This window comes from Lepisosteus platostomus, chromosome 6 (genome assembly GCF_059453375.1).
Source record: "Lepisosteus platostomus isolate fLepPlt1 chromosome 6, fLepPlt1.hap1, whole genome shotgun sequence".
NCBI classification, from domain to species: Eukaryota; Metazoa; Chordata; class Actinopteri; order Semionotiformes; family Lepisosteidae; genus Lepisosteus; species Lepisosteus platostomus.
In genome coordinates, this window is record NC_142616.1 from 40,266,873 (window position 1) to 40,292,019 (window position 25,147).

Consider the following 25,147-nt stretch of genomic DNA (forward strand, 5'->3'; position numbering starts at 1 on the left):
GGTTTTCAGATTTTTTTATTTCTTCTAATGCAACATGTGAAACCATAAGTTAGATAAAAAATGCATTAACACACTTATGCACTAAAACAGGTTATATTTTATTGAAATGACTTAAAACGGGAAAAGGTAAATAGCATAATCAACAAAATTAAAAATGAGAGTAATGTTTCCAAAAGGACTGTAACTGCAAGTACAAAAAATGTTTAATATAAAAATTTACAGGAACTGCACATTAAAAGTATGTCGGGGCTGTGGAAAAATCTCAACAAAAACACAGACTGCGAAGTTTTCCTTTTTTTTTTTCCAAATATGTTTTCCCAGATCCAAAACTTGAAATCTATGAAGATGCATACAAAACTATCCATGAACTTCTAAAACAGGACATCCCTGAATACATAAAAGTATTTGTCTTCACAGCAGTTATCTTTAAAGAAACCAAGTACAGAAAACAGTAAATAAAGAACTGTACAACTAACAAGTTAAGCAAAGCAAGCAGTGCATTCTATTGGACTGCAGTACAGACAGCTGTTAAAGCCAGGTACAGAGCGAATTGCAGGCTGGGATGTCCGGTTTCTTATCCGTGCGTGGTATCATCCTCCACAAAGTCCTTTGCCTGCTCAGCGGAGATTACATCAATGTGACTCACCTGCAAACACCCCCCCAAAAAAAATATTGAGTGAGCTGTTCTTTCAGAACCACTGCGAATAAGTCAAAATGTCTTCATGGCAAAGGGAAAGAAATAACAGCACATGAAAAACCAGGCAGTCATTCTAGAATTCACATTCTACAGTCCAGAGAGGAATAATATCCCACACCACAGAATAAACAAGCATTAATTCCATGTAAAAAAATATGAATTGTAAAAGACAATAAAAAATGTAATTTAAATAGGTAAATTAAATGGGTGTCATAATAACAAAACATTCTAGCATGTTCTTCATCTATACAAACAACATACAGTGTAATGCTTTTTAAAACAAGATTTAACCAATCACCTTGTTGCGGAACTTGACTCCATAGAATTTATCAGCAGACTCGAGAAGTTCAGGTCTGAAAGTAGTTGTGATAAACTGGGCATGCCCTGCTAATTCCACAATCATATCTGGTACATTAAAGAGAAACAAAGAGTTCAAATTAGTAATATCTCAGAATATTAAATGCAGAAATACCAAATACAAATTCAAAGCATCTCCAAGATTGTTTATTTCTTCATGTCATTATTAGTTTCTTTATTATTGAGAAAAATGCTGTTAAAGCATTGTAAGTATACTCAATACTCCAGTAACCAAAGACACTAAACACAGAGTAATTGTTTGTTGAAATTTACTGCAGTTTGTCTTTTTTATTAAATGGATAAAACCACTGTGTTAAATGTGAAAATATATTTTTCATCTGCAGCAGTTTTAACAATTCCATTTTAGGCCCAACTCATTATGATTTCTAGTAGTTTTACCAGATACAGCCTTTCTGTGCTGGGCATCCAGGGCCTGGTCAATTTCATCAAAAAGGTAGAAAGGAGCAGGATCACATTTCTGAATGGCAAAGATGAGAGCAAGAGCAACCAAGGATTTCTGTCCTCCAGAGAGCTGCTGCATCTCCCTCATTTCACCCTGCTTCCCGGTGAATGACACCTGTGTACAAACAGAGCGGGTTCAGCTTGCAGCATCAGTACTGACATCTCATACCTAAAAGCTGACAAAGTACTGTACAGGCCAGAAATTGTAGGACATACCACTAGTTTCATAAAGACCCTAAAAACATTAGATGTCTAAATGGAGTTAGACTAATAACTGCTTTTTGATTATCCTTGCAACTTGTGTTGTCAGTGCTTAACTGACAATGCATAAAAGACAAAGAGGAAATTCAATCTGCAGTGGTCTCTGATAAAACTCTTCTACAATCCACGCTTCCCACCCTCCACAAAAAAGACCTTTAGAAGGAACTGTGGTAATCCAGAAGTTGATATCCTTGTAGGGATGCAAGATTAATCCCATCCATGTTTCCTAAACCTCAAGAGACTATATCAAAACCAGCAGTACTCCCACAGATACATGTACATGAGACTGGGACTTAAATCACTAATGTGAGTCAGTAACTTACACCACACAAGAAAGACCTATCGCAACACCAAACTTCACTTAAATATGAGAGACCTCTCTCAAAAAAGAGAAATTAAACAATTCACATCTTTAGCTGAGAAATACACCTTTTCAACCTTAAACACATGACACAATCTGAGAAAGAGGTATATTTCTTCCACCAAGTCTCATCAGGTCAGGGTGTTATCCCTCATCATGTACTTCTTTATACAGACAGCTGTAGAAGACACCTCAATACGTTTACAGATGACTCTGTCATTGTCAGTCTACTCCAAGGTGCAGACACTGATCATGGGCCTGTGATGGATTATTTTTAATGTTTAATAATGCCTTCCTTCAATTTAATGTGTCAAAAATCAAAGATATGGTCCGAGATTATAAAAAACAACTACCAGTAGCAAATCCAACAATCATCCACAAGCAAGAAATTGAAATTGTTAACAGTTATACGTTCTTGGCCTGTTGTTGATTACAAGCTAAGCAAATGCCATACTTAAAAAGAGCCAATGGTGAGTGGTTTCCCGAGTTATCGGTGCTCATCAGCTACAGCTGACAGACATGTATTCCAAATAAATGGTGTAGAAGGCCAATATTATCATTGACTGCCATGACCTCCCACTGCATAGTGAATATGAGCACCTTCCATACGGGTCTGATTTAGACCACTCAATAACCAAAAACCCAAGTTATTCCCAAGCCATATCACCCTGCAACTCACAACTGGCAGCCCAATGGCAGCTAAGCAGGTGTGAGCCTGGTCAGTACCTGGATGTGTGTCCTAATGCCCCAGTATAGTGATGGGGACTCTATACTGTAAACAGGCGCCGTCCTTCAGATGAGACGTAAAACCGAGGTCCTGACTCTCTGTGGTCATTAAAAATCCCAGGGCGCTTCTCGAAAAGAGTAGGGGTGTAACCCCGGCGTCCCAGCCAAATTTCCCATTGGCCCTTACCAATCATGGCCTCCTAATAATCCCCATCTATGAATTGGCTTCATTACTCTGCTCTCCTCCCCACTAATAGCTGATGTGTGGTGAGCGTTCTGGCGCACTATGGCTGCCATCGCATCATCCAGGTGGATGCTGCACATTGATGGTGGTGGAGGGGAGTCCCCATTACCTGTAAAGCGCTTTGAGTGGAGTGTCCAGAAAAGCGCTATATAAGTGTAAGCAATTATTATTATTCTCAATTAACCTGTTTAATTGGGACAAGTAATTGTATATTTTACTTTTATTTTTTCCATCATGCATGTATCCGTTTCACACACCGATGACCCAACTTCTTTGTTTCCTTTTCTAAACTGTTAATATTACTGAAGCTGCTAACTTGTTGTTCTCATGTTATGCATTTATTTTTCATGTTAGGGGGTTAATGATGTGTTAAATATATTATGAGTTGCATTTTTTCTTTTATTTGCCTGCAAAGCACATTCCCCATCTCGGTCATTAAATGAAGTAAGAGGTCTGTAGTCAATAGCCAGGTTTTTCCTCGTACCCTTATTCCTACTCCAGTGAACTGGTCTACTGATGGCACACTGCTCTGTGAGCCCGATCCTCTCTCGCTGTCACCCCCTCCTTCTCCCTCGTCCTGGGACTGGCTTCCCTCTGCATCTCCTTTCTTCATCACCAGGGTGGCCTTACCACCTGGGACCAGCTTTTGGAAAACTTCGCTGAAATTCTTTGACACCTGAAGGTAATCAGAAGAGAATATTCAGGTCAGGTAATGGGGTCAGTGTTTAGACTAGCAGTGTGGATCAAGTTCAAGAGAAAGCAAATTGTCAGAATGGCACATAAAAGTACTCATTTGACCTTAAGGACAGTCGCAAAACTAAGACATCCAAACAAAATCTTTTCACCTTGTCTGCGCCGTTTTTCAAAGCTAACAGAAAATGTCGTCACTTGTCTTCCAAATGTACAAAAAAGTACATTCTGCTTGTTTGTACTATGTGAACGTGGGATTGAATGCTACATTGAGTACTGGATTGTATCTGAGTTACCTGTTTAAAAGTCAGTTGTATGGCTTCATATTTGCGCAGCTCAAGAACATTCATCAGTTCCATGATGGACTTGTAGCCCCGATCCAGTTCCTCTTGCCTCTTAATCAATTTCTCTTTCTGTTCAGAGAAGTTCACAAACTGGTCCAAAGCTTTCTTATTGACATGGCTGTACTTTTTAAGCTCAGTGTTGCACTGCTCCAGTTTACGAAACAGCTACAGAAATGAAACAAAGAAAAATTAAAATGTTTGCCAAAATTCACCATTCACATTTACAAATTCATTGTTTCTGGATTAAGAAATTACCATTAATGTATACAGTATAAGACCAAACCAGTATCCTGGAAAAATCACGTTCAGTCAGGTAAATAATAAGCATGCCAGGATTCAATTGAAATCGACATTTCAGTAAAAACAAAAACTGACAATTGCTAAACATCAGTAGAAGCACTTTCTGTATTTTTCCCCAACCCAGAAAAGCAAGAAATGGATCTCTTGACAGCTTAGTTTTCATTATTTATCATGTCTATGCTCCTTTAAAGTGCTGGTTGTTCCAAGAACACTGCAATGCTTTAATTTTTTCCCTAGGACTGTCAGTCTTCATATCCTCCACTACCTTTGCAATTTCTTTTGCTAACTCTCCTGTCATTTAAAGCAATTTCCTTTACTGCAAAGGTTTGTGGAAAAGGGTGAATGTCGATTAGACCCTAGTTGTTGTGTCTAGTATATTTCAAAACATGTTGAAGGATGTTCCAATGACAAAGGCAGCGATAGGGGTTGAGTCACTGAAGATTGAAAAAGTAACCACTTGCTGATTCTTTGATTAAAAAAAAGGACAGAAACCTTGCACATGACGGGACACTAAACATTTCTAAATAAGAATGGATTTTTTTATACAGAAGATTAGTAAGATGTTTTATTGTTAAGACACAGCAGCACTGTTTCATGCAACTTGTCACAAGTCTGGGGTCTTGGAACATGAGAGGACTGCAATGAATGTCTGTACAGAACACAAATCCTCTGGTAAAAACAACAAAGCTTCATCACCTGCCTTTTACAACGCAAAACACTGATGTGCTACCTGTTTGAGAGTGAGAGTCTGGTACTTCTCAAAGGCCTCTTGTGGAAGGGACCCAAGCTCCCTAATCTTCTTCATGCATTCCTCCTTTTTCTTCAGCAGCATACCCTGCCGGTTCGTCATCTTCTCCAGCTCCTTGGTGTCATGATTAATTGCGTCATTCTGCTCTTTTTCAATATTCTTCCAGCGCTCCATGCTCTTCTGATGGTCCTTAATCTCAATTTCAGTTTTGTCAATGAGCCCATCCAAGTCTGGAAGAAGAAGATGCTCATGATGTTTGTTGCGCACAAAATGATCAATTACTTAAATGCATCTGGACAAAAGACAGCTTTTATAACATTTACTCAATGTCCTTATGTTCTATTAATGTATGTTAAAGTTTTTATACAAATTTTATTGGCTAAGCTTATTAACTTGTTTTGTAAAAAAGCATTACACAAACCCAACACTTTTTTGTTATATTACAATTATGTACAATGAAAAACCATTAAATGCAAGCTATCCAAAATGAAAATGTTTGTATATTTGTAATACTCATCAAGCTTCATCAATCACAGGTATTGATCTTTAATTTTGAGAACTCTAACTCACCTTCTGAGCGTGCCATGGTATCCTTGATGCGTTTGTTAATACCCTCCAATTCCGATGTGGTAGCTGTAAGTACAGTGCCACCTTCTGTCTCTCTTAACTCATTCAATTCCTATAAATATATACACCAATAACACAATGTTGAATACGCTGTTATTATTACCTTAATGGGCATCTTCAGTTTCATACAAAATACTTCACCTGTTCAACTTGGTCCAGACGTTTCCTCAAATTTTCATTGAGATAAGTTTCCACTCTGGTTATTATACCTTCAAGTTTTATTCTTTCATTTAACAACTGCCTGTTGTCCTAAAAGGAGAAGAGGGGGAAAAAAAGTCATTCCTTTTCATCAAAACCTCATAAATAAAGCCTAATTACAGTAGGATACTAAACCCAATGACTTTAATACAATTTTCCCTTCATAGCCTCAACATTTTAAAATCATAAATGGGAAATCTATTATAATTATTTTTAAAACTCCTATATTCCATCATTACTACAAAGTTCCCTTGGTTAACATTATACCATTCATCCATTTCATAAACGTCTACGCTAATTCAGGGGTGTGGGGGAACTGGAGCTGATCCCAGCAAGCAACGGGTGCCAGATGGGATACACCCTGGATGGGACGCTAGAGCATCACAGGGCACACACGGACACACAGACATGCACAGACTTGCAGCTAGAAGCAATTTTCCTAGAAGCCAATAAACATACCAGTATGTCTTTATACTCTGGAATGAAACTGGAGCACCTGGGGAAAACTCATGCAAACATGGGGAGAACATACAAACTCCACACAGTTGGTACCCAAGTCCAGAACTGAACCCAGGGCCCACAGCTCTGCAAGGCAGCAATGCTTACCACTGTACCACCATTATATAACATAACCTTAATTATACTCTATAGCTTAACCTTAATACTTCAATTAAACCAGCAACCCTCAAATGAGTGACACCTCAACCAAACTGACACCTTTTAGCCTAGATATGGGAGGCCAATATGAGATTTATTTACCATGTACTTACAGAGGAGTAAAACTAGGAGTAAGTTGAAGGAGTGATACATTTTCAGCACTACAAATTCCACCACTTACATTCCTCAATGATGAAGAGAAACCAATCACGTATGTGGCAAAGAAGGGATGCAGCTTTAATCTTAAGTAGCTGTACCTGCCATAATTGTGGAAATATCTCAATCCAGTAGGTAAAGCTTGCCATTCCCATTTGGATTCAGATGCATTAATGTACAGGAACTGCTTTTATAGCATTTGTTTAGTACTTTAGCACTCTAAAGTGTGAGTTTACACTAGAAGGTAAGGGATTACTTATTTTATGAAAAGTTAATTTGTCTAATACTGAATGTATTGGTTTGTCAATATTAGTTAAGTGTCAAGATTTGTAATGCTTGAGCTCTGAAATTCATAGCCTTATGTACATAGCAATATGAATTAGTCCTTTATACAACTGTTTATTTCTCAACAACAAAATTGTTGACAGAAAATTATAGAGGCTACATGTCCTTACTTGGTATTCCTGTTTAATTGTTAAACTTTTATACTTTACTTGTATATAAATGGTGTCAGGACTATTGTTAAACTCAGTAACACCCAAACAACCAGAGAGCAATATATAACATTCAGAATGTCGTTTTAATATAACATTTTTAAAGGAGCTAAGAAAAACATTTGTATTGTAAAACTTAAAACACAAAAGAAAATGTTTCTGACTGTCAGTGAAACCAGATTACTACTAATCAGTTTTAGATGCTCTAACAATAGAAGGTTTTGTATTTATAAGATCTGAATCAAAGCCTTACACCTACTCAGTCTATTAAAATTGCAAAAGACTCCCTTTCGGAGACACCCTTTTGCTTGAGCTCACACAATAAGCATGAATAAGCTTTCAGCTAGATCAACAGATACTGAATTTTAGACAGCTGTAATCTAGTGCTTTTGATTTGCCTCCTACCTGCTGAAGCTGGCGAATCTCATCATTAAGATCATCAACTCGTCTCTGATCCTCCAGACTCAGCTGTGACAGGAGGTCAGTACCCAGCTCTGCTTTCAGCGACTCGCGTGTTGACTCCATGGCATGCAAACTCGCCTCCAAGCTCTGCAAGCTACGTTGCTGAAAGACACAATTATAAGCACACAACTTTCAGCTTAAGACCAAAAATTATGCCATCAACATTTCACTGTTAATTCACAGTTTTTGCTAACGTTTAACTTATTTTTCTTCTGTTTCAGTTTTAATTAAAAATATTATTTAAAAATTGTGTAGATATCATTTGTAATTCAGGACAATGGGACACTGGACATTTGGAAGACAGAGTTCCTGAAACGATTGTCCTTATTACTATAACCTTAATTTACCCCTATTTCATAAAAAATATTTGTGTTGGGTTTTGTGCTTCTGTTATGTTATGTGTTTGTGTTGCTCATATAAAGCAAGCCAGATCTGCTCAAATTAAGCTTATTCATACGCATGCCTCCATATAAGTGTGAAGAAACTAGAGGCAACCCTATTGGTGGCTTTTGTACTTTTTTGTACAAATGCCTATGAGAAGCAGAAAGTTTAAAAAAATTAATAAAAAATAACTCCCCTCTTTTTCTGTAATAAACCAGAATAAGAAGATTATCCATGTTACAATAAACCTGTTTACAAGAATTATGTTCACAACAAAATACAGATTATCATGTATTTTACCCTTAACTGTATCATTCATACATTATGACAAGACTTGGAAAGAACACAACTTTCAATACAAACGAAAAAGCTCAACGAAAGCTCAGAATTCTTTTGTCGCAATTGAATTAAGCAAATGACAATTCTTCAACCAATATGTGCAATCTTAAATACCAGCAAGACACAGTAGTTTAAGAGATTAAAGCAAATTTAAAATTGTGCCTCACATAGACAACATAAATCAATTGGCCTGGAACCAGAAGGGACCCCAAAGGATTACCTTTGGCATGAAGGTTTTCTCCGACTGTTGCCTTTTTTCCTTCAACATCTTCATCTCAGAGAGGATACTGTCACGGGAGGCCTTAAACTTCCTTTGTTGTGTCTCAATCTGCTGCATCTGGTTCATTAGCTGGTCAATCTCATTATTGATCCATACAAAGCACTAAGAAAAATATGCCTTTGACATTACAAAAGCTCAAAAAACAGGATTTTCTAACACACCCATTGCAATATTACTAAAGTATTTTTATAAAAGCTGAACAAACACAGTGGATTACAACTTGATCCAAAGAAAAACAACCTGTACTTAGAAATAAAAATAAACTTAATTAGAAAGGCTTATTATAACTAGAGTTATTTGAAAAATATTCCAATCATTTTAAAAGCAATCAAAAATAAAGTGCAATTTTGCTAAAACTTTTTTATAAATGATCATTTTAATCCCCTATTTAGGGAGGCACAGTGGTGCAGTGGCACTGGGACCCTGGGTTCAATTCTTGGAGTGCTGTGTGCAAGAAGTTTGTATGTTCTCCTTGTATTTGCATGAGTTTCCTCCAAGTGCTCCAGTTTCCTCCCACAGTCCAAGACATACTCATTTACTGGCTTTTAGGAAAACTGGCCCTGGTGTGAGTGTGTGCGTGCCCTACGATGGACTGTGTGTATCCTGTCCTGCACTCATCGGTTGGTAGGATGGCCTCCAACTATCCCACGATCCTTTACTGGATAAAGTGGTTTGAAAACCGATGTGTAAAACCTACATTTAAAAACAAGCATTGTTTTGGAGTAAATAACATTTTATTTGCACAAATCTCTATATTTGTTACTTTATAAAATTGAAATTTCTGAAAAACAGTTTCAGCTCTTATCCTAACAATCACATCATGTCAATCAGGCTATTCATCCCTTCAACCCAGCATGTTTCTTCACCTGTACTGCTGGGCTCTGCTATCTGGGGCTATGACACAGCAGTCCCAGCAGCATGCCTCTTTAAAATGACTCACCATGGTATCTCCTAATTGCCTTTACAATTTAATCCTCTGTAATAAACATAAAATATAGGATTCTAACTCATCCTGAACCTTCATACCACCCACAAGGTATATGTTATGTAAACAACCTAAATTCACCTTTCATCATAATAGAGTTAAAAATGACTGATGGATAACTTTATACTGTATGTGGTTTACATTTTAAAAAAAATATATCGAAAAGGAGTACATTTTTATCTTAATCTAAAAAAAATCCAGAATAATTAACGAAACAGAAATAACTTTTACTTAAGCTTTGAGCATTCAAACTAATCAAAGCACTTGCAGTTCCAGTATGGTCAATAAAGGATATTTTCAATATTTCGTCGCAGGTTTTCATTCAGCTTGGCTTCCAGTTCACCGAGTTCTTCCTCAGCTTTCCTCACATCCTTCTGCAGTTCCAGCCTGGACTTCCTGGTGTCATAGTAACCTCCTGTCAGAGCACCTCGGTGGCTCACCTGGTCACCTTTGAGTCGGGGAAAAAAAAAAGCTCCATTTCATTTCTTTTTACCTTTAAGGGTATTCTGAACTCCTTACTTCTAATTTCATTACACGTTGAAGAACAGCAATAAAATACTTCTTTAAATGTTAAGACAAGTACCAATTTAGCTCTGTCTGTCTTGTGTACACACCATTAGGTCAATGTTCCAGACCACCTTTACAAATATCATGAATCTGGGAAATGTGGATACAAGCAGCACAGTAATTTGACAAAAGTACTGTTTACTAAGAGAATATGGTCAATCTTTATTACAGTAAAAGTTTATAATAATAAAAGTTTTTAAAAGTTTAATACTGTATATGGAAGTTGCTTTTGGGAATTTAGAATGTGACACTGTTAACTTACATTTTGTTACCTTGATGCAACAGTGAAATCAGCTATTTTTAGCCTAAATAGTGAATTAATCTTCATCCTCCAAATCCAGACTTGGATTCCTGACTATCCAATTTCCAATAACAACGTGGTACCTATTGTACACACCTTTAACTTATGAAGGCACTTAATAGAATGACTATGTCAAAGCTGAAAAAATATTACAGGAAGTACTGCTTTTCTTAAAGTATTTTTTCTATTAGAATTATTACTACTTCAATTCAGTGTAAAAGGTTGTGATTACCCACCAAGTCAAGAAAGAAACTTATCTCCATAGAAGCACTGCAGTGTTACATTACATTCAGAAGGACTTGACACAAATCACATTTAAATGCAGATGAGCTTGTCCATTTCAATTATCAGAACTGAGACTCTTAAATATCATCCCCAACAAAGATGAGCAAAATAATCAACAAATTGTTGAATCATCTTGTCTGCTATACATGAGCCTGTTCAAAATGTATGAATAACAAAATGCAACCAGAAAGGCATCGTGGAAACTGCTTTTAAATGGATGCGTGACAATTGGCAGAAAAACCCTCTTCAACTCAGAGCTTTTCAGTCACTTTTAATTACTGCCCAAAGAGAAAGACTTGAAATTAATACACACGTTAACCTTCTGATCACCTGCATTCCATGATTTTTCACTTGGATTTTTTTAAATTGAGTTCTTAAACAGCATATCTAGACCAAGACTATTTCCATGGATTTTTAAAGGTATTTTCAAAACTCCTGAAACTTGTTCATAGGTTTTCTCCAGATCATACCAACATGATGCCTCCCAGTGCTTTAATCCTGATACAGCCAATATTTCATACAGGCCTTGTTTATAAAGGCATATTCTAAAAACTGTTAGTTGATCATTATATTGAATTATCCGAAATATAATACAAGAATAGCAATATAGCATTAATATTACAGTAGTATTAATACTGTATATGGGAAGAAAATAAAAACCTTTTTCCACCTGTTAGTATAGGTACATGAGATTTAGAAAGACTGTGCTTTTACATTAGATAAGCACAATGTGCAACATTTAAAATGATGCAGGCTATCTTACTGAAGAATAGTGACTCACCTAGGGTCATTTCTATAGTTTAGTGAAAATGATCTCCTACTCATTTTTTTTAACGGAAAGGCAGTTCTTGGCAAATAGGATTCTAAACAATACAACAAAATGAAACACCTGTGCACTTTTTTTTAATCCTACTCATTCAACTGCACAAACACCAGGTGATTGATCAATTTGTTAGTGATATTTGCTCTGAGTCAGAAATGACCTATCCTGGGCCAATTATCATCAACCAGGCAAACATCAGCAGATGGAAACTCAAGAATCCGTTATGACTAATCTTCTCATCCTGCAAACAGCATGGTATTGAATTAAACATTTGAAGCTTAACCTGTACATTACACCGCTTTGGTCTTGCAAAATCCACCAAAAAACAAAAGTCAGTTTAATCCAAGAACAAATCCAAGAACAAATGTGACTCTTTCACTTAAAAGGTTTCCTCTCAAGTAAATGCAAATGCATACCTTCCAAAGTGATGCAGTCCATTGTAAAAGCCCGGGCCAGCTGAGTTGAGACTTCCATGCTACGACAAATAAGGGTCTTGCCAAATACGTGCTTGAAAGCCTTATCAAATTTAGGATTGTAACGCAATTTGCTGATCATTGGAATAGCATCCTGAAATGTGGAAGAATCATAAAGTTCATTCATTTAAAAAAACGAAAGTAATTTAATACAAATTACCCAGAGTTTATAGCTTATAGATATAATTGTCTATTTTAAAACATGATGTTAGGAAAACATAATACATTTAAAACAAACTTCACATTTTATAACTAAAGGAAAACCTTTGTCAAATTTTCACAACCAATAAAAGGAGAACCACTGAGAAGAAAATAAAAAGATAACATTGTATAAATACACCATAATTAATTCATGAGAATTAAAGACATTACATGTGCACCTTTAGATCAACTCTTTTGCACAAAGAGGAGTGTGCCGATATTCTTCAGTTGTTAATGTCAATGCTACTTTGCACTGAACAATCAAATATTATTGCATATATAATGCAAGGTATTAATAAAGTAGACAATAATGTTCACAAATTAACTATTGCATTTTAAAGCAATCCTATCTCATATAAACACAAAAAGTTTTTTGTTTTCTAACACAATATTATCTTTTATAAATGCAAGTTTCTCATTTAAATGCAAAAAAATATTTTTTTCTCCAGGGTGCTAATAAGCTTCTGCACCATTAAACCCCGACCTGTCAAATCAATTTTCTCCATTTACTGTCCTTTGCAAATATGATTACCGTACATTTTCCATTCAAAACATGTTGGAAATTTCAGAAAATAGTGAAATGTGCAAAACAATGAAGTGCATAAGATAGAACTGTGTATACAGTTGGCTAGTTTCTGAGTGGATGCCTTACATTGGTCTCTGGATATGCTGTATCTCTGACATCCAGTTTACTCAGAGGAAGGAAGGTCACTTCTCCAGGCAGATTCATTTTATTGAACTCCATCAGGATTTTGGTGCTGACTTCATCAGTCTCCACAATATGATAAAACAACCTAAGGAAAGCAATAATTGTGAAAAATTCAAATGAAAAATTGTTTACTGCCAAATGTTTTTTTTTTTTACCAAAACAAATCATGTAACACACTTCACGCTTTTACCTCTCAATGAAATGTAAAGCACATACAAATACTCAAAGTTTCAAAAGTTAAGCCCGATTTGTAGTTTTTACTCCAGAAATAGTGGGCCCTTTATACTGCTTACCTGGTCCCAGCAGTAACCTCCACACAGGTGTAGAACGCAGGCTCACACTCAAAGTTATTCATCACTATCCCATAGTAGCCATTAATGACATGCTGGTTGATGCCTTTTCTGCGGAAGTGCTCCAGCACTTTATTAATGCTGTCAATCCCATTCAGAATAGCCTGCAGTCACAACAATATTGAATTAATAACCCACCCATCAGCTTTTTTTTGTTGCAGGTCAATTTCAGCAACAACATCTGTTGAATGCATTGACACATAAAAAACACTCTCATTTAAACAACACTTGTCTGAGCTATAATCTCCAAAAAATGCAATGCTAGAACAATGCGCAGGAAACTATGACAAGAAAAATATGTCCTCATGGTAAGACATTGGATACAGTATGGTAACCTGTGGAAACCTAACAGTGCCTGACCTTCCCAGTTGCTGCTCTCAGAAGCTGTTGTTTCTTCTCCAGATCCTCCCTTTTCGCAGCCAATGCCTGCTGTTCTGCGTTTTCCTCTCTCCACAGGTAACTGTGGATACAAACCACAAAGAACACCTCAGAAAAAATAAAGTAACACTTTTTTTAACTTTTACTTTCATGCTTCCAAAACCATTAACCCTCCCTGGAAATCAAGATCAAGACTGTTTTTAAACACCCAAAAGAAACCTCTTGGGCTCATAATGAAAATGCTGTTCATTGAGCTCAGACATTTTTCTTTTACAAGAAAAAACATCTCCTATACCTCACCAGGCTTAAAATTAATTACCTGTAACAACATTATACTAAATGAGACTAAAGGGAGTGTATTCTTCAGTTATGTGAGATATGTCAAATGCACTGCACTTAAAGGAGATAAAAAAGGTAAAGCTGATGGAAAGATTAAAGACATAGCCTTTAGCAAAATGGACATGCTGAACTTTCAAGAAAAGTACCAGCGTCAGTTATAAGGCATCGTTTGGAAAATATCTTACTTTCTTTCACTCTGAAGCTCATCTTTTTTGTTCTTCACTTCATAGTACTTCTTGTCTAGCTCCTCCACACGAGTCTTTACTTCGTTCAGATCCTGATCTAGTTTCTGAAAAAAACACACAAAATCTCATGTCACTTCTCATGACCTCACCATATTAAAAGAACAATAGAATCATTTTGTAAATCCGTGCAAAAAAATCTATTTTTGAGTCTAGCACTTGCTTTACATTATTTAAATTACACTTAAATCTTTGTATTTAAAAAGATTACTTTTTTACCAATGTAAAAATTGTTACAAAATTAACTATAAACTAACAGCTAAACCTCAGGATGTCATTATACAGTCCCTTATTAGTATTAGTTCTATTCTTGCATAACTAAAATAGCAATATACAGCTCAATGTAAGTGACAGTTAAGGTCTGGTAAACTACAGGCTAATGTTTACTTGTCAGATACATAACTTTAACATTGATTATTTAACCTTACTCGAAAGGATTAAATGTATTTTCCCATGAACACGTTAATCATATCCACATATTTTTAAGCAAAGGTCTGTTCTAGTTTGAAGTGATGCATGAAAATAATCAACTAAAACAACATTCCCCAATTAAAATTCACCTCAGCTGCACAACAGATTAAAAACAGAAGCCTATATTAAAGGGTAGATGCACTTCTTTCCAAATTGAGTTGTATTTTGCAAAAGTGAACTTCATACACTGTACTGTTCCAGGTTCTTCTCTTTATTGGCCTCTGTGTCTTCCAGATCTTTGTGAATGGCTGCAATCTGACGCTTCTTATCATTGATGGCCTGATCAAGGGACTTCAGCTCTTTCTTAATCCATTTGTCTCTTTCCTCCTTAGAAGTGAACTGGCTGCCACGGCCTTGCTTGGCATACAAATCTGTCCTCTCCTGCGTGGCCTGGGCCAGTCTGGTGGAACAGTTGAGAAATTAATAAAGATGGAATGAAAAACATTTAGTGTATAAACTCGTATGATTTATGAAAGGTGTGGAGATATTAACTTCTATTTTTCTTAAAACCTGCACAATAACTTTTGACTAGGAGACAAATGTCGTGACATTACAATCATGATAGACAGCCCTATGTCTCCTGTGCATTTCCTTGGACACCATCTGAAAAGGCTGTCACAGAATGCTTACTAACTACACTGTTGAGCTTTTGGCAGTTGTATTTACATTATAGTTTTCAATCTAGTACCACTTTGGCACACAAACCTTGCTATTCCTTTTTCTTCTTTTTCCTTTACAGCATTGAATTTGGGCTCAGTTTCTTGAAGCTCCTTCTGTTTCTCTTCAATCTTTTCCAGTAATTTCTGCCTTTCCTTAAGCAACCGTTTCTGTGGTAGGGAAAAAATAAACCCAAAAAAGAGAAATACAGTTACTTTTATTTTGTTATATTGGTACAACATTATTTCTTATACAAATTCATTTACTTTCATAGTGTCCATTTCTACAAAAACCATTAAATAAAGCATGACAGAATGATGTAGATGATAGGTATTTGTACGCTTAGGCACGGAGAAGTGTGGAGACACAGCCAGTTCCTACTTCACCGTAAAAGGAAACCACAGTTCTCCAGAGTTTTAGCAAGGGTTTAACCTTGCAATTCTGGGAAAAAAGCCACAAGCAAGACAAAAAAAAAAAAGAACATTGATTTAAGGGAAATTAGTTACATTTTGCTCCACTGTCTTAACTCTTCAGGTTTCCTGTAAATGAAAAGCCATGAGATACATACATTTTCTGTACACTTTTCCTGGTGAGGGTCCTAGTAGGGTGCATCCAGTTTATAAAGAAACCTAGTGAATCCTGCAAGTCCTTTAATATCTCAGATTAAGGCACTTAACCGATTTCCTTATATTGAAGAGAACATTGATTTCTTATCTACCTTTAGCAATCGTTAAGTTGAGTTTCTTACCCTCTGCTCACTGTTGCCTGCCAGCTCATCCTGCAGATCCTTCGCCTTCAGTTCTAGTTTGGTCCTCTGTTTGATCTGCTCCTGTCTCTCAGCACTAAGCTGCTCCTTTTCTTCTTTCATGGCAGAGATTTTGGCTTTGAGTTCTCGAACAACACGCTCCGTTTCCTGAAGACGGAAAGAAGGAAAAAGAACAGTAAATCCAGTGATTATTTCCAAAAGCAGTTCAATATACCATTAAACACTCTCAGATCAGTTCTATTCAGCCTTTAGAAATGAAATTGTACTTGGTAGTGACAAATGTTTTCTCCTTGACACTGCTTCATTGTTCTTTACCTCAACTTTGTCTCGAGCATCCTGCTGAGCATCACGCAATTGTCTGGATTTGTCTCCACATGTCTCTCGTTTAGAAGACAGCTTAAAAAAAAATATTAAAAAAACAGTTTAACAAGGACCATCTCCTCCAGAACTGTAGTACTTATTTAAACATTTGCTACACTTCTTTTTCCTTCAATCCCTTCACTGTCCACAGCAGCAGGTCATTTGGGATTTGAGCTAAGCATGGGTATTATTTTCTGGAGGTTCATTTTAGAATAGAAATAGTAGGAGAAACTGTGAATATTTTATCTGAATATATTTTTATCTCAAAAGTCATTGTTGTAGATTTTTGGCATTATATACGTTATCTTGGAATAATAAAATATAGACTATAAAAAAATCCATAAAAATCAAAACAAAAAACACCTGACCCTATGCATTCACATCTGTATTTTTTTAAAATATGCATTACGACTGTACCTCATCAAGTTTGGCCCGGGTCTCATTTAGCTCCTGGTTATAAATAGTGTATTCGAGGGCTCTTCTCATTTTGTCCCATTTCTGGTACTGGGCCAGCTCCTCCTTTTCATCCTCCAGGGTATGAAGTCTCTCCTCTATGTATTTCAGCAGCTCATTAATTTTCTCTCTTTTTCCCTCTAAGCAAGAACACAAGACTACTGGTTATTTTCAGTCTCAGGGAAATGTTCAATCAAAAGGGGGATTTATTAGGATCTAAATGATGAAAAAAATCTGTACAATTCAAGCAAATTTGAAGGAAGAAATAAAGCTTTATTCTTTAAATTAAATTCTTTAAGCTTTAAATTCTTATTTTCAATTGGAATTTAGTGAAACATGAACAAGAGTATACAAGTAGAAACCACTATACATCTAAAAGAAACATTTGGAGATGCTACGTTACACAGAGGGTTGAGGTAGTGTGGAACAAGTTACCTAGCAATGTGGTTGAAGCAAATACAATGGCAGCATTAAGAATCAGCTGAAAGAGATCATCAGATCAATTATCTACAAATGGGTCGACCTCCTTTTGTTTGTAACCTTTATGATGTTCTTTAATTAATATAAACTAATTTAAATAAATGTATCTAGATACTGCTACAAATATTTGATGCGACTACATATCCCTTTCCAGACTGAATGGTTTAATTATCAGTTGGCAATTAGTTAACACAGCAACAAAAACAAATGGTACAAATACAACTTAATACTGGATTAAGGTTATAAAAGGTCTAACTGAATTATTACAATTGCAGTTTTGTTTCTTGCATTCCTTAACCTGATAATTTCCTTTTACTAATTGGGATTTACTGGGCTTTGAAACATAAGCAAAATGTTGCTTCTCTCCAAAAAGGAGGAATTCAGTCACTGAATAATGTTACTCCAATATTCTAAATAGCCTTTAAAATGGTTCATACGTATTTGTTAAATTTCGGAGTATTAGTTTAATCTTTGAAAAATCCCTATTTGAATTTTACCAGTTTCTTTCATCAGGGAGATGCTCTCTTCCTTCCGTTCATCATACACTCTTGTCCCTGCCACTTCCCTCAGTAGTTTCAAACGCTGAGAGTCTGGAGCTGTAGCCATTTGATTGATCTGAAGAATAATGACAAGGTATTTTCTATCATTACTAATAAACAGGCAGTCACACTGTCAATTTCATAATTTCAAAACATACAAAAAAAGTCAGATGTTAATTACCTGATGTTATAATTATTTTTCATAAGCAATGTTGTTTATTTTATTAAAATAGTTAAGCTGTGGAAGTCATTAACAGTATTACAAAGAACATTAACCTTATCAAACTAATAACCAGTTCCATATAATTATTATCATTAAAGTTAATAACCTTCCAACAATCCCTTCCCTGGAAAAACGGGATAAAGGATTAAGAACTAACGCTATCAGATATCAACAATCAAAGCAACCATACAGAGAAAACAAGCAACCACTGGAAAACAGACAAGGAAATTCACATAAAAAACATAAAACATACTGAATAATCTATGTATCCAGATTAAACACTGTTCTTGACCAAAATCCCGATGTCCTTAAAATTAGAAATTAGGAAATGAAATTGGAAATTGAAGGCAATTAGAATAATAGAAAACGTGTAAAACCTCAACCTTTTCTGTTACTTGTAAAACCTCACCTTTCCTTGTTTGACAATATAATATGGATTACTGCGAGAAAAGCCAGCACTCTCCAAGAGGTTCATGACATCATTTTTCCTGAAATGGGATCATTTCTATGTTAGATATCTTACTGTGAGACTGCTTTGTGATGAAAAACACATTAATCAAAAATAATAATAATAATAATAATAATAATAATAATAATAATAATAATAATAAACTTTATTTTATATAGCGCCTTTAAAGGTGGCTTCTCAAAGTGCTTTACAGGATGACAATAACAATAAATAAGAAGACTACAACAATAAATAAGAAGATTTCACAAGATAGGACACAATTATAATTACAACAATACAACAATAACAATAGGGGAGACCGTGGAAGGTGGTATTAAGAAGAGCAGAGGGGTGAAGAATGGAACCAGTTAAGTAAAGGCTTTTCTGAAGAAGAAGGTTTTGAGTCTGGATTTGAAGGAGTTTAGAGAAGGTGACTCTCTAATATCCTTGGGCAAAGAGTTCCAGACCTCGGGGGCATAGCAGGAGAAGGCCCTGTCGCCCATACAATACATGCCAAACATTTTAAAACTAGTATTAAGATCATCCGATGAATAATAAATGCACTGTAAAATGTACTTACGTCACCATTTTTTTGTCTAAGAAATACTGATCTTTTTTCGCTCCAATGACACGACGGAGAGAGACTTCCTCTTTGTCGATCTATAAACACATTAGATATATATTTTACCTGTGCTCACTCAGTAAATGATTCATATGGTAAGCGGTCTTCAAAATGCATACAGAAATCAGTGATAAATATTAAATGATGTGAAGAAATATGGTATTTGTTCTTGTACTTTAGAAAGAGTGAGCAACCACTGCTCAAAAAATAAGTTCCAAGTATAATTTTTTTTCTCTTAACAGTGCTACTTTAAATATCCTTTAAAATTTAAATCAACCTACAAGTACTATAAAAAATTCCAAGTAAATCCTATTTTTCCCCATTTTGACATACTTACTGGTAACCTGTTGTCAGAATTGTCAAATATAATCTCCACAAAAGCTGAGATAACACGAGGACCAGTCCCCTCCTATACATTAAAAAGAAAACAATTAGTTACTGCTTGTTCACATATTATACAAACAATCACATTGCAAAGGTACTGTAATATACTAATTTCGATACAAAACAAAGTAAATTATCGGCATATGGCTTGTAAGAAATTCTAAACTTACGTGCAGCAAAGCCAGCCTCTGCTCTGGGCGAAGGTGGCTGAACTCATCACTGAGCACAAACTGTATGGCTGCAAATGAAGAAAAATGTGGTTAACAAAGTCAAGAAAATCATCAAGCAGCAACAGATAGGTCAGAGCTCAAAACATCTGCTTTGGTAAGAAACAATATTCTTATCAGACAAGATGTGATAATCCATGAAAAAATAAATGTTAATATTCACATTCTTTTAATGAGAATAATAAACAATAGGGAACATTAGTGTGGCATTTAAAAAACCATCATGTGTGGTAATATGTTTAAGAGTATAGCAGACGTGTTTAGAACACAGTACATACCATAGAAAAAGTTACTTTTCCCAGATCCATTTCGTCCAACTAAAAATAAAACAAGCGAAAAGCTCATTATGCATGTTATTCTCTACACAGAAATTCTGAATATCCACTGCTGCTTCAGTTTACATGTTAATCTAAGTCAAGCCCATTGTTCAAATTGTCCTTGTTTCAATTCATTTAAATACTTTTTTTTTTAATCCTTGTACAACTAACAAATATTCAGAAGCCAAACAACTTACCGATAACATTGTGCTTTGGACTAAATGGATCAACAACAGTTTGATCCCTGTAACTTCGGAAACCTTGTATAATTACCTAGAGAAAAAACAAAACGATTTATGATTCCTTCTGTAGCCTGTGGCTCCCTTCTGAATCGATGGCAGAATCACATTTGACCAAACAAAAACAGTCTCTGTTATGTATTAAAAAATATCCAAAGCATGATCATACTAGAAATTCTTGATTTTTTTTTTAAAAACTTAAAATGTTAACATCTTCATGTCTTCTTAATGGAGAATATGAAACTAGCCTCAAACTATCAAAATCCAAATTTAGAAATTAAGAACAGACTTTAAAATGTTTTCAATAAACATCCAGATATATTTACTCAGCGTTATATCAATGTACTTTCTAATATATGGAATCCACAATATACAACGTTTACAAAAAGAAAGGCCATTTAGTTTTTCTTTTTTATTGGGTTTAATTTAACCAATATCTCATCCAGCCAATTCCTGAAGAATTCACTGGAATCAGCCTCAACCACCCAGTGAGACCAGTCCGGTTAGGATCATTATTAGTCAAGTGGTTTCTCAATTAAGAATTGATTTTATTAAGATTTATACCAATTAAGAACCCTTGGAAACTCAAGGGTCATTACATTTTTTTTCTAAAAGATTGCTAATTTTCAGATCACTACTGTGACTGTCACCCGTTTAACTGATCACAGCAATGTTTTAAATTTATGATTTAATGGGAGGTGCTGAAAAGGTGCTCTCTTGGAGCAGGGACTATGGTAAAGTAAATGTAGAGATAATTTTGGAAGTTCACCAAGGTTGGTTCTTATACACTGCTACAATCTCAAATCCTTACCTCTGCATCAGTTTCTACTACCCGTATAAACAAAGAACTTAATCAAATCTGCAATTCAAATATAGTTAATTTCAAGACACTGCATATTATGAGCCACATAGAATGACTTGATGTGCTTTAAGCTGTAATTATTGAAGGAAGATGAAAACAGCAGTTTTAGTGGAGACATCTAGATGAAATTCTCCAGCCTTTGTCCTAGTGTACCAAGCACCTTATGGTTTTTGTACCAAAAGAGCTGTTGATTAATTTAATTTACTGAACCAGGCATTTGATTTCAACACTCAGGTCTTAGTTTCCACAATTTATTAATACACTTTATGTGTATTCAATTTAAGAAAAAATGTTTCAAACACACCTATAATTAAAAAATATTTTAAATTTTTTGGGTTTCTATAGTTTTCTAAACAACTGGTTAATTTACACAGGTGGGAATGACACTTATCTTACAGGCATTATCAGTGTTTAAACACCACCCTGAAACGATAAACATTCAGGAGAAATTGTGATACCCATCATATTGCATAGAGGTTATGATAAATTCTAACCGCTTTCAATTTCAATTTCTGAAACCAACCATTAAAGGCAAACAGTCTTTCAATTTTTCAACTTAAAATATTTCAAATGACAAAAATGAATAATAATACAATAATGAATAATAACATTTCAATAACTTAATAAAGCAAAGTATTATATACTTAAAACTGTGCTAAATGAAATGTGTTAATTGTATTTTCTCTCAGAAAATCCAGACATATTGGTTTATTCAACGTAGAAAAGTTGATTTAAGTCATTATATCAGCCATCTAGCTTGCCTTTGGTGGAAATGCTTGGCGTCTACTATCAGGTGTCTCACGTTGTCACTATAGAGATTTTTGTAAAAACTATAGGACTTTAGAGATTTCTACTCCTTTGATTTATGTAATAAACATTTATGTGTGTATTAACATGCACTGGTAAAAGCATGTGTATCAGAAATAGTGCAAATAGAAACAGAAATAGCAGTTGCTCTGTGGCTTAGGATCTGCGCCTGTGGCTGGAAGGTTGCCGGTTCAAATCCCACGGCTGGCAGAGGAATCCTACTCCATTGGGCCCCTGAGCAAGGCCTTTAACCCCAACTGCTCCTGGGGTGCTGTACAATGGCTGACCCTGCGCTCTGACACCAAGCTTCTCTCTCTGTCTGTGTGTCTGTGTCTCATGGAGAGCAAGCTGGGGTATGCAAAAAGATGAATTCCTAATGCAAGAAACTGTATATGGCCAATAAAGTGATCTTATCTTATCTTAGTTGTCCGAGACACTATCTGTTGAACCCCATGTTCAATTCCCTGATTACCTCTTCTCTCTGAAAAGGATGTTGTTGTAACCTGTGAAATTGTAGCTCTGAATTATTTTTCCTTTATCTCACACTTTTCTTTTGCTTCTACTTTCTTATTTGCTTCTTTGGCACCCAAAGGGGCAAGCAGCATTTATGTTTAAAACCAGTATGTTTCAAACTCCAGCACAATAGTTGCTGAATTTCTGAATCACCCTTGAGCAGCAGTTTGGGGGATGTTCATGGACTCCAGGAACCCCTCACAAGCACCCACACAATGCAGTCATCGCTTCTATCAACTACCAAGCTACTACCGATGAGTTTCGATATCAGTCACGTTCGGAGCAAAACCTCCTACGTACTGCAAGTATGATCCCAGGTAAAGCTAACAGAATTCATTTCTAGCTGAGGTTTACTGTCCACTATTGCTTAGCCTGCCTCTAGGCAAAAGAAGCTGCACACTTGGGTAGATACAACACAGGCTGCAACTTCAAGCACTTGAAGACTTTCCGTCCTCAAATCACTCTTAAGATTTGAAACTTGTTTTTAAGTCATTTAGATTGAAACACTGGTGGTGTTGGGATGCGAGATGGACCTTTGAACTTTCTCCTCGGTTCGTTTGTCTTTCCGGATCACACAATGTGACAGCCCTCTCCCCTGCTCCCATCGTTCTACGTCATTCAGCACAGAAACATCACAAGCCAAATGTTCAGCAAGAGAATCAACAACAACAGCAGCAGCTCGCCATCTAAGAAAGATAGTTTAAGCACTCATCTCTGAAAAAATCCCCTTTTCCTGCAGATATTTACAGATAGCCTAAGGCCTACTTCTTTCAGCTGACGAACTCCTGGTTGCAAAACAATATTGGTTCAGCAAGCAACATACTACCCCTTTATAAAAAAAAAAGATTACAGTATTCCCGTCGTATTTCAAGACTCAAACCCGACGTACAGAAACTCCAACGTCTACCCAATGAAGGCTTGTAAACACGGACGTCAACTCATTCATTGCCCAAGTTGCAACTATTTTTAACCATTTCACACTTTTATTCAAGCCACTAACAGCTACAAAGGCAAAGGTACTTTGTCTAATTTGAAAGGCGTTGTTTCTAATTTCCCTCTCGAATACGTTTTTCTCCACCAAAGAAGAAGAGCAGTTTTTACTGTACCTGTTTAATGTACATGTTCGGATTCCCAGGTAATTGTCCCTCACAAAAGACAAATCAACGAGACGATAGGGAACTGGAAAATTCCTCTCCTTCCACCGAATGGAAGGAGCGAAAAGCTATCAATTTTAATCAATAAATGGTTAGAATGAAGTTATTTAAAGCAAACTCTCCCCCCCCATGAAAACACAGAAACAACAGGCACCAAGATGGCGACAGGAGGAGGGAGCAAATTGGGCATGCTTGAATTGTCCAGCGTAGGGGAGGTCGGTTAAATTAAAGAATTTTGAAACCAAGCATGGCGGACACTGGACGTCAATAATATTTGTAAACAAAAATAAATCTGTATGATTCCAGAATATCATTTTAAGTTTATGAAATTTAATTAAAGGAAAGCTCACGTCATTAGTGTTTAACACCCACCCTATGTGTGACAGTTGGTATGCACCACATAAGGTGAAAGGTTCGGCGCCAAAGCTGCAGAGTCTGCGGTGTGTTCAACTGCGCTGCTGTAGTCGATACTGTATAACTGAAATCAATGTTATTTGAAACTACATTTTACTATTAGACATTTAATATGCGGTGATAGATATACTACAAATCCTCTTTATCTATGTTGTTTACATGTCGACAGTCGTGAAGTGATTTTATGGATTATTTTTAGCCATCTTTGTTGGCAGCGAGATACTACTGTAGGTTTCCCGTTCCCGCCAATGTAAAAAAAACCCGAACGGATTACTGACTTTTTTTCTTTGTGTCAAAACAATTTAAACCCATATTAATAATTTGTAATCAATTTGATGTGTACCTATGTACGTCCGTTTTACACAAAAACATAAATGCAGGCTAATAAAGATGGGTAATGCTGATATTAATTCTAGACCAAAGAAAAATGAGTGCAAAAAATACAAATCAGGCAGGTGGGCGTTACATAAACACGGATGATTCCTCACCGACAGCAAACCTTGAACAGGCTACCAGATGTGCTCTGAGGACGTTTTATTCCCCGTATCTGCTAGTAAACCATTGGCCATGTAGAAGCAATTAAGGGTTGCCATGAAAACGTGGTGTGAACTTTGTTCCATTTTGTAAATAAATGCAGAGCGAAAGACGCTTTTTCAATGAAAATATATGAATAAGTGTTGTTTACATTAGCCGACTGTTACCCACTCCATCCAAAAGTCTTGTCGTTTCCATTGCAACTACTGCTTCAAAATGTTATTTCACAAAAATACTGAG

At 35.9% G+C, this 25,147-nt stretch overlaps 1 protein-coding gene across 1 annotated transcript; it reads right to left on the bottom strand.

Moving 5' to 3' along the window:
- Positions 1–24,099, bottom strand: smc3 (structural maintenance of chromosomes 3). The gene is made up of 29 exons (XM_088635844.1): positions 23,912–24,099; positions 20,582–20,657; positions 20,346–20,384; positions 20,011–20,078; positions 19,794–19,865; positions 19,415–19,494; positions 18,796–18,874; positions 18,122–18,239; positions 17,109–17,284; positions 16,647–16,727; positions 16,314–16,478; positions 15,614–15,735; positions 15,095–15,308; positions 14,381–14,484; positions 13,839–13,938; positions 13,422–13,582; positions 13,072–13,213; positions 12,162–12,312; positions 10,065–10,217; positions 8,725–8,876; positions 7,728–7,886; positions 5,959–6,066; positions 5,761–5,869; positions 5,173–5,420; positions 4,095–4,307; positions 3,593–3,784; positions 1,454–1,631; positions 996–1,102; positions 1–646 (listed from the first exon to the last, which is right to left on the bottom strand). The coding sequence occupies exons 1-29, from the start codon at positions 23,924–23,926 to the stop codon at positions 575–577; spliced, it is 3,654 nt and encodes a 1,217-aa protein (XP_088491970.1). The 5' UTR covers positions 23,927–24,099; the 3' UTR covers positions 1–574.
- Positions 24,100–25,147: the final 1,048 nt, after the last annotated feature.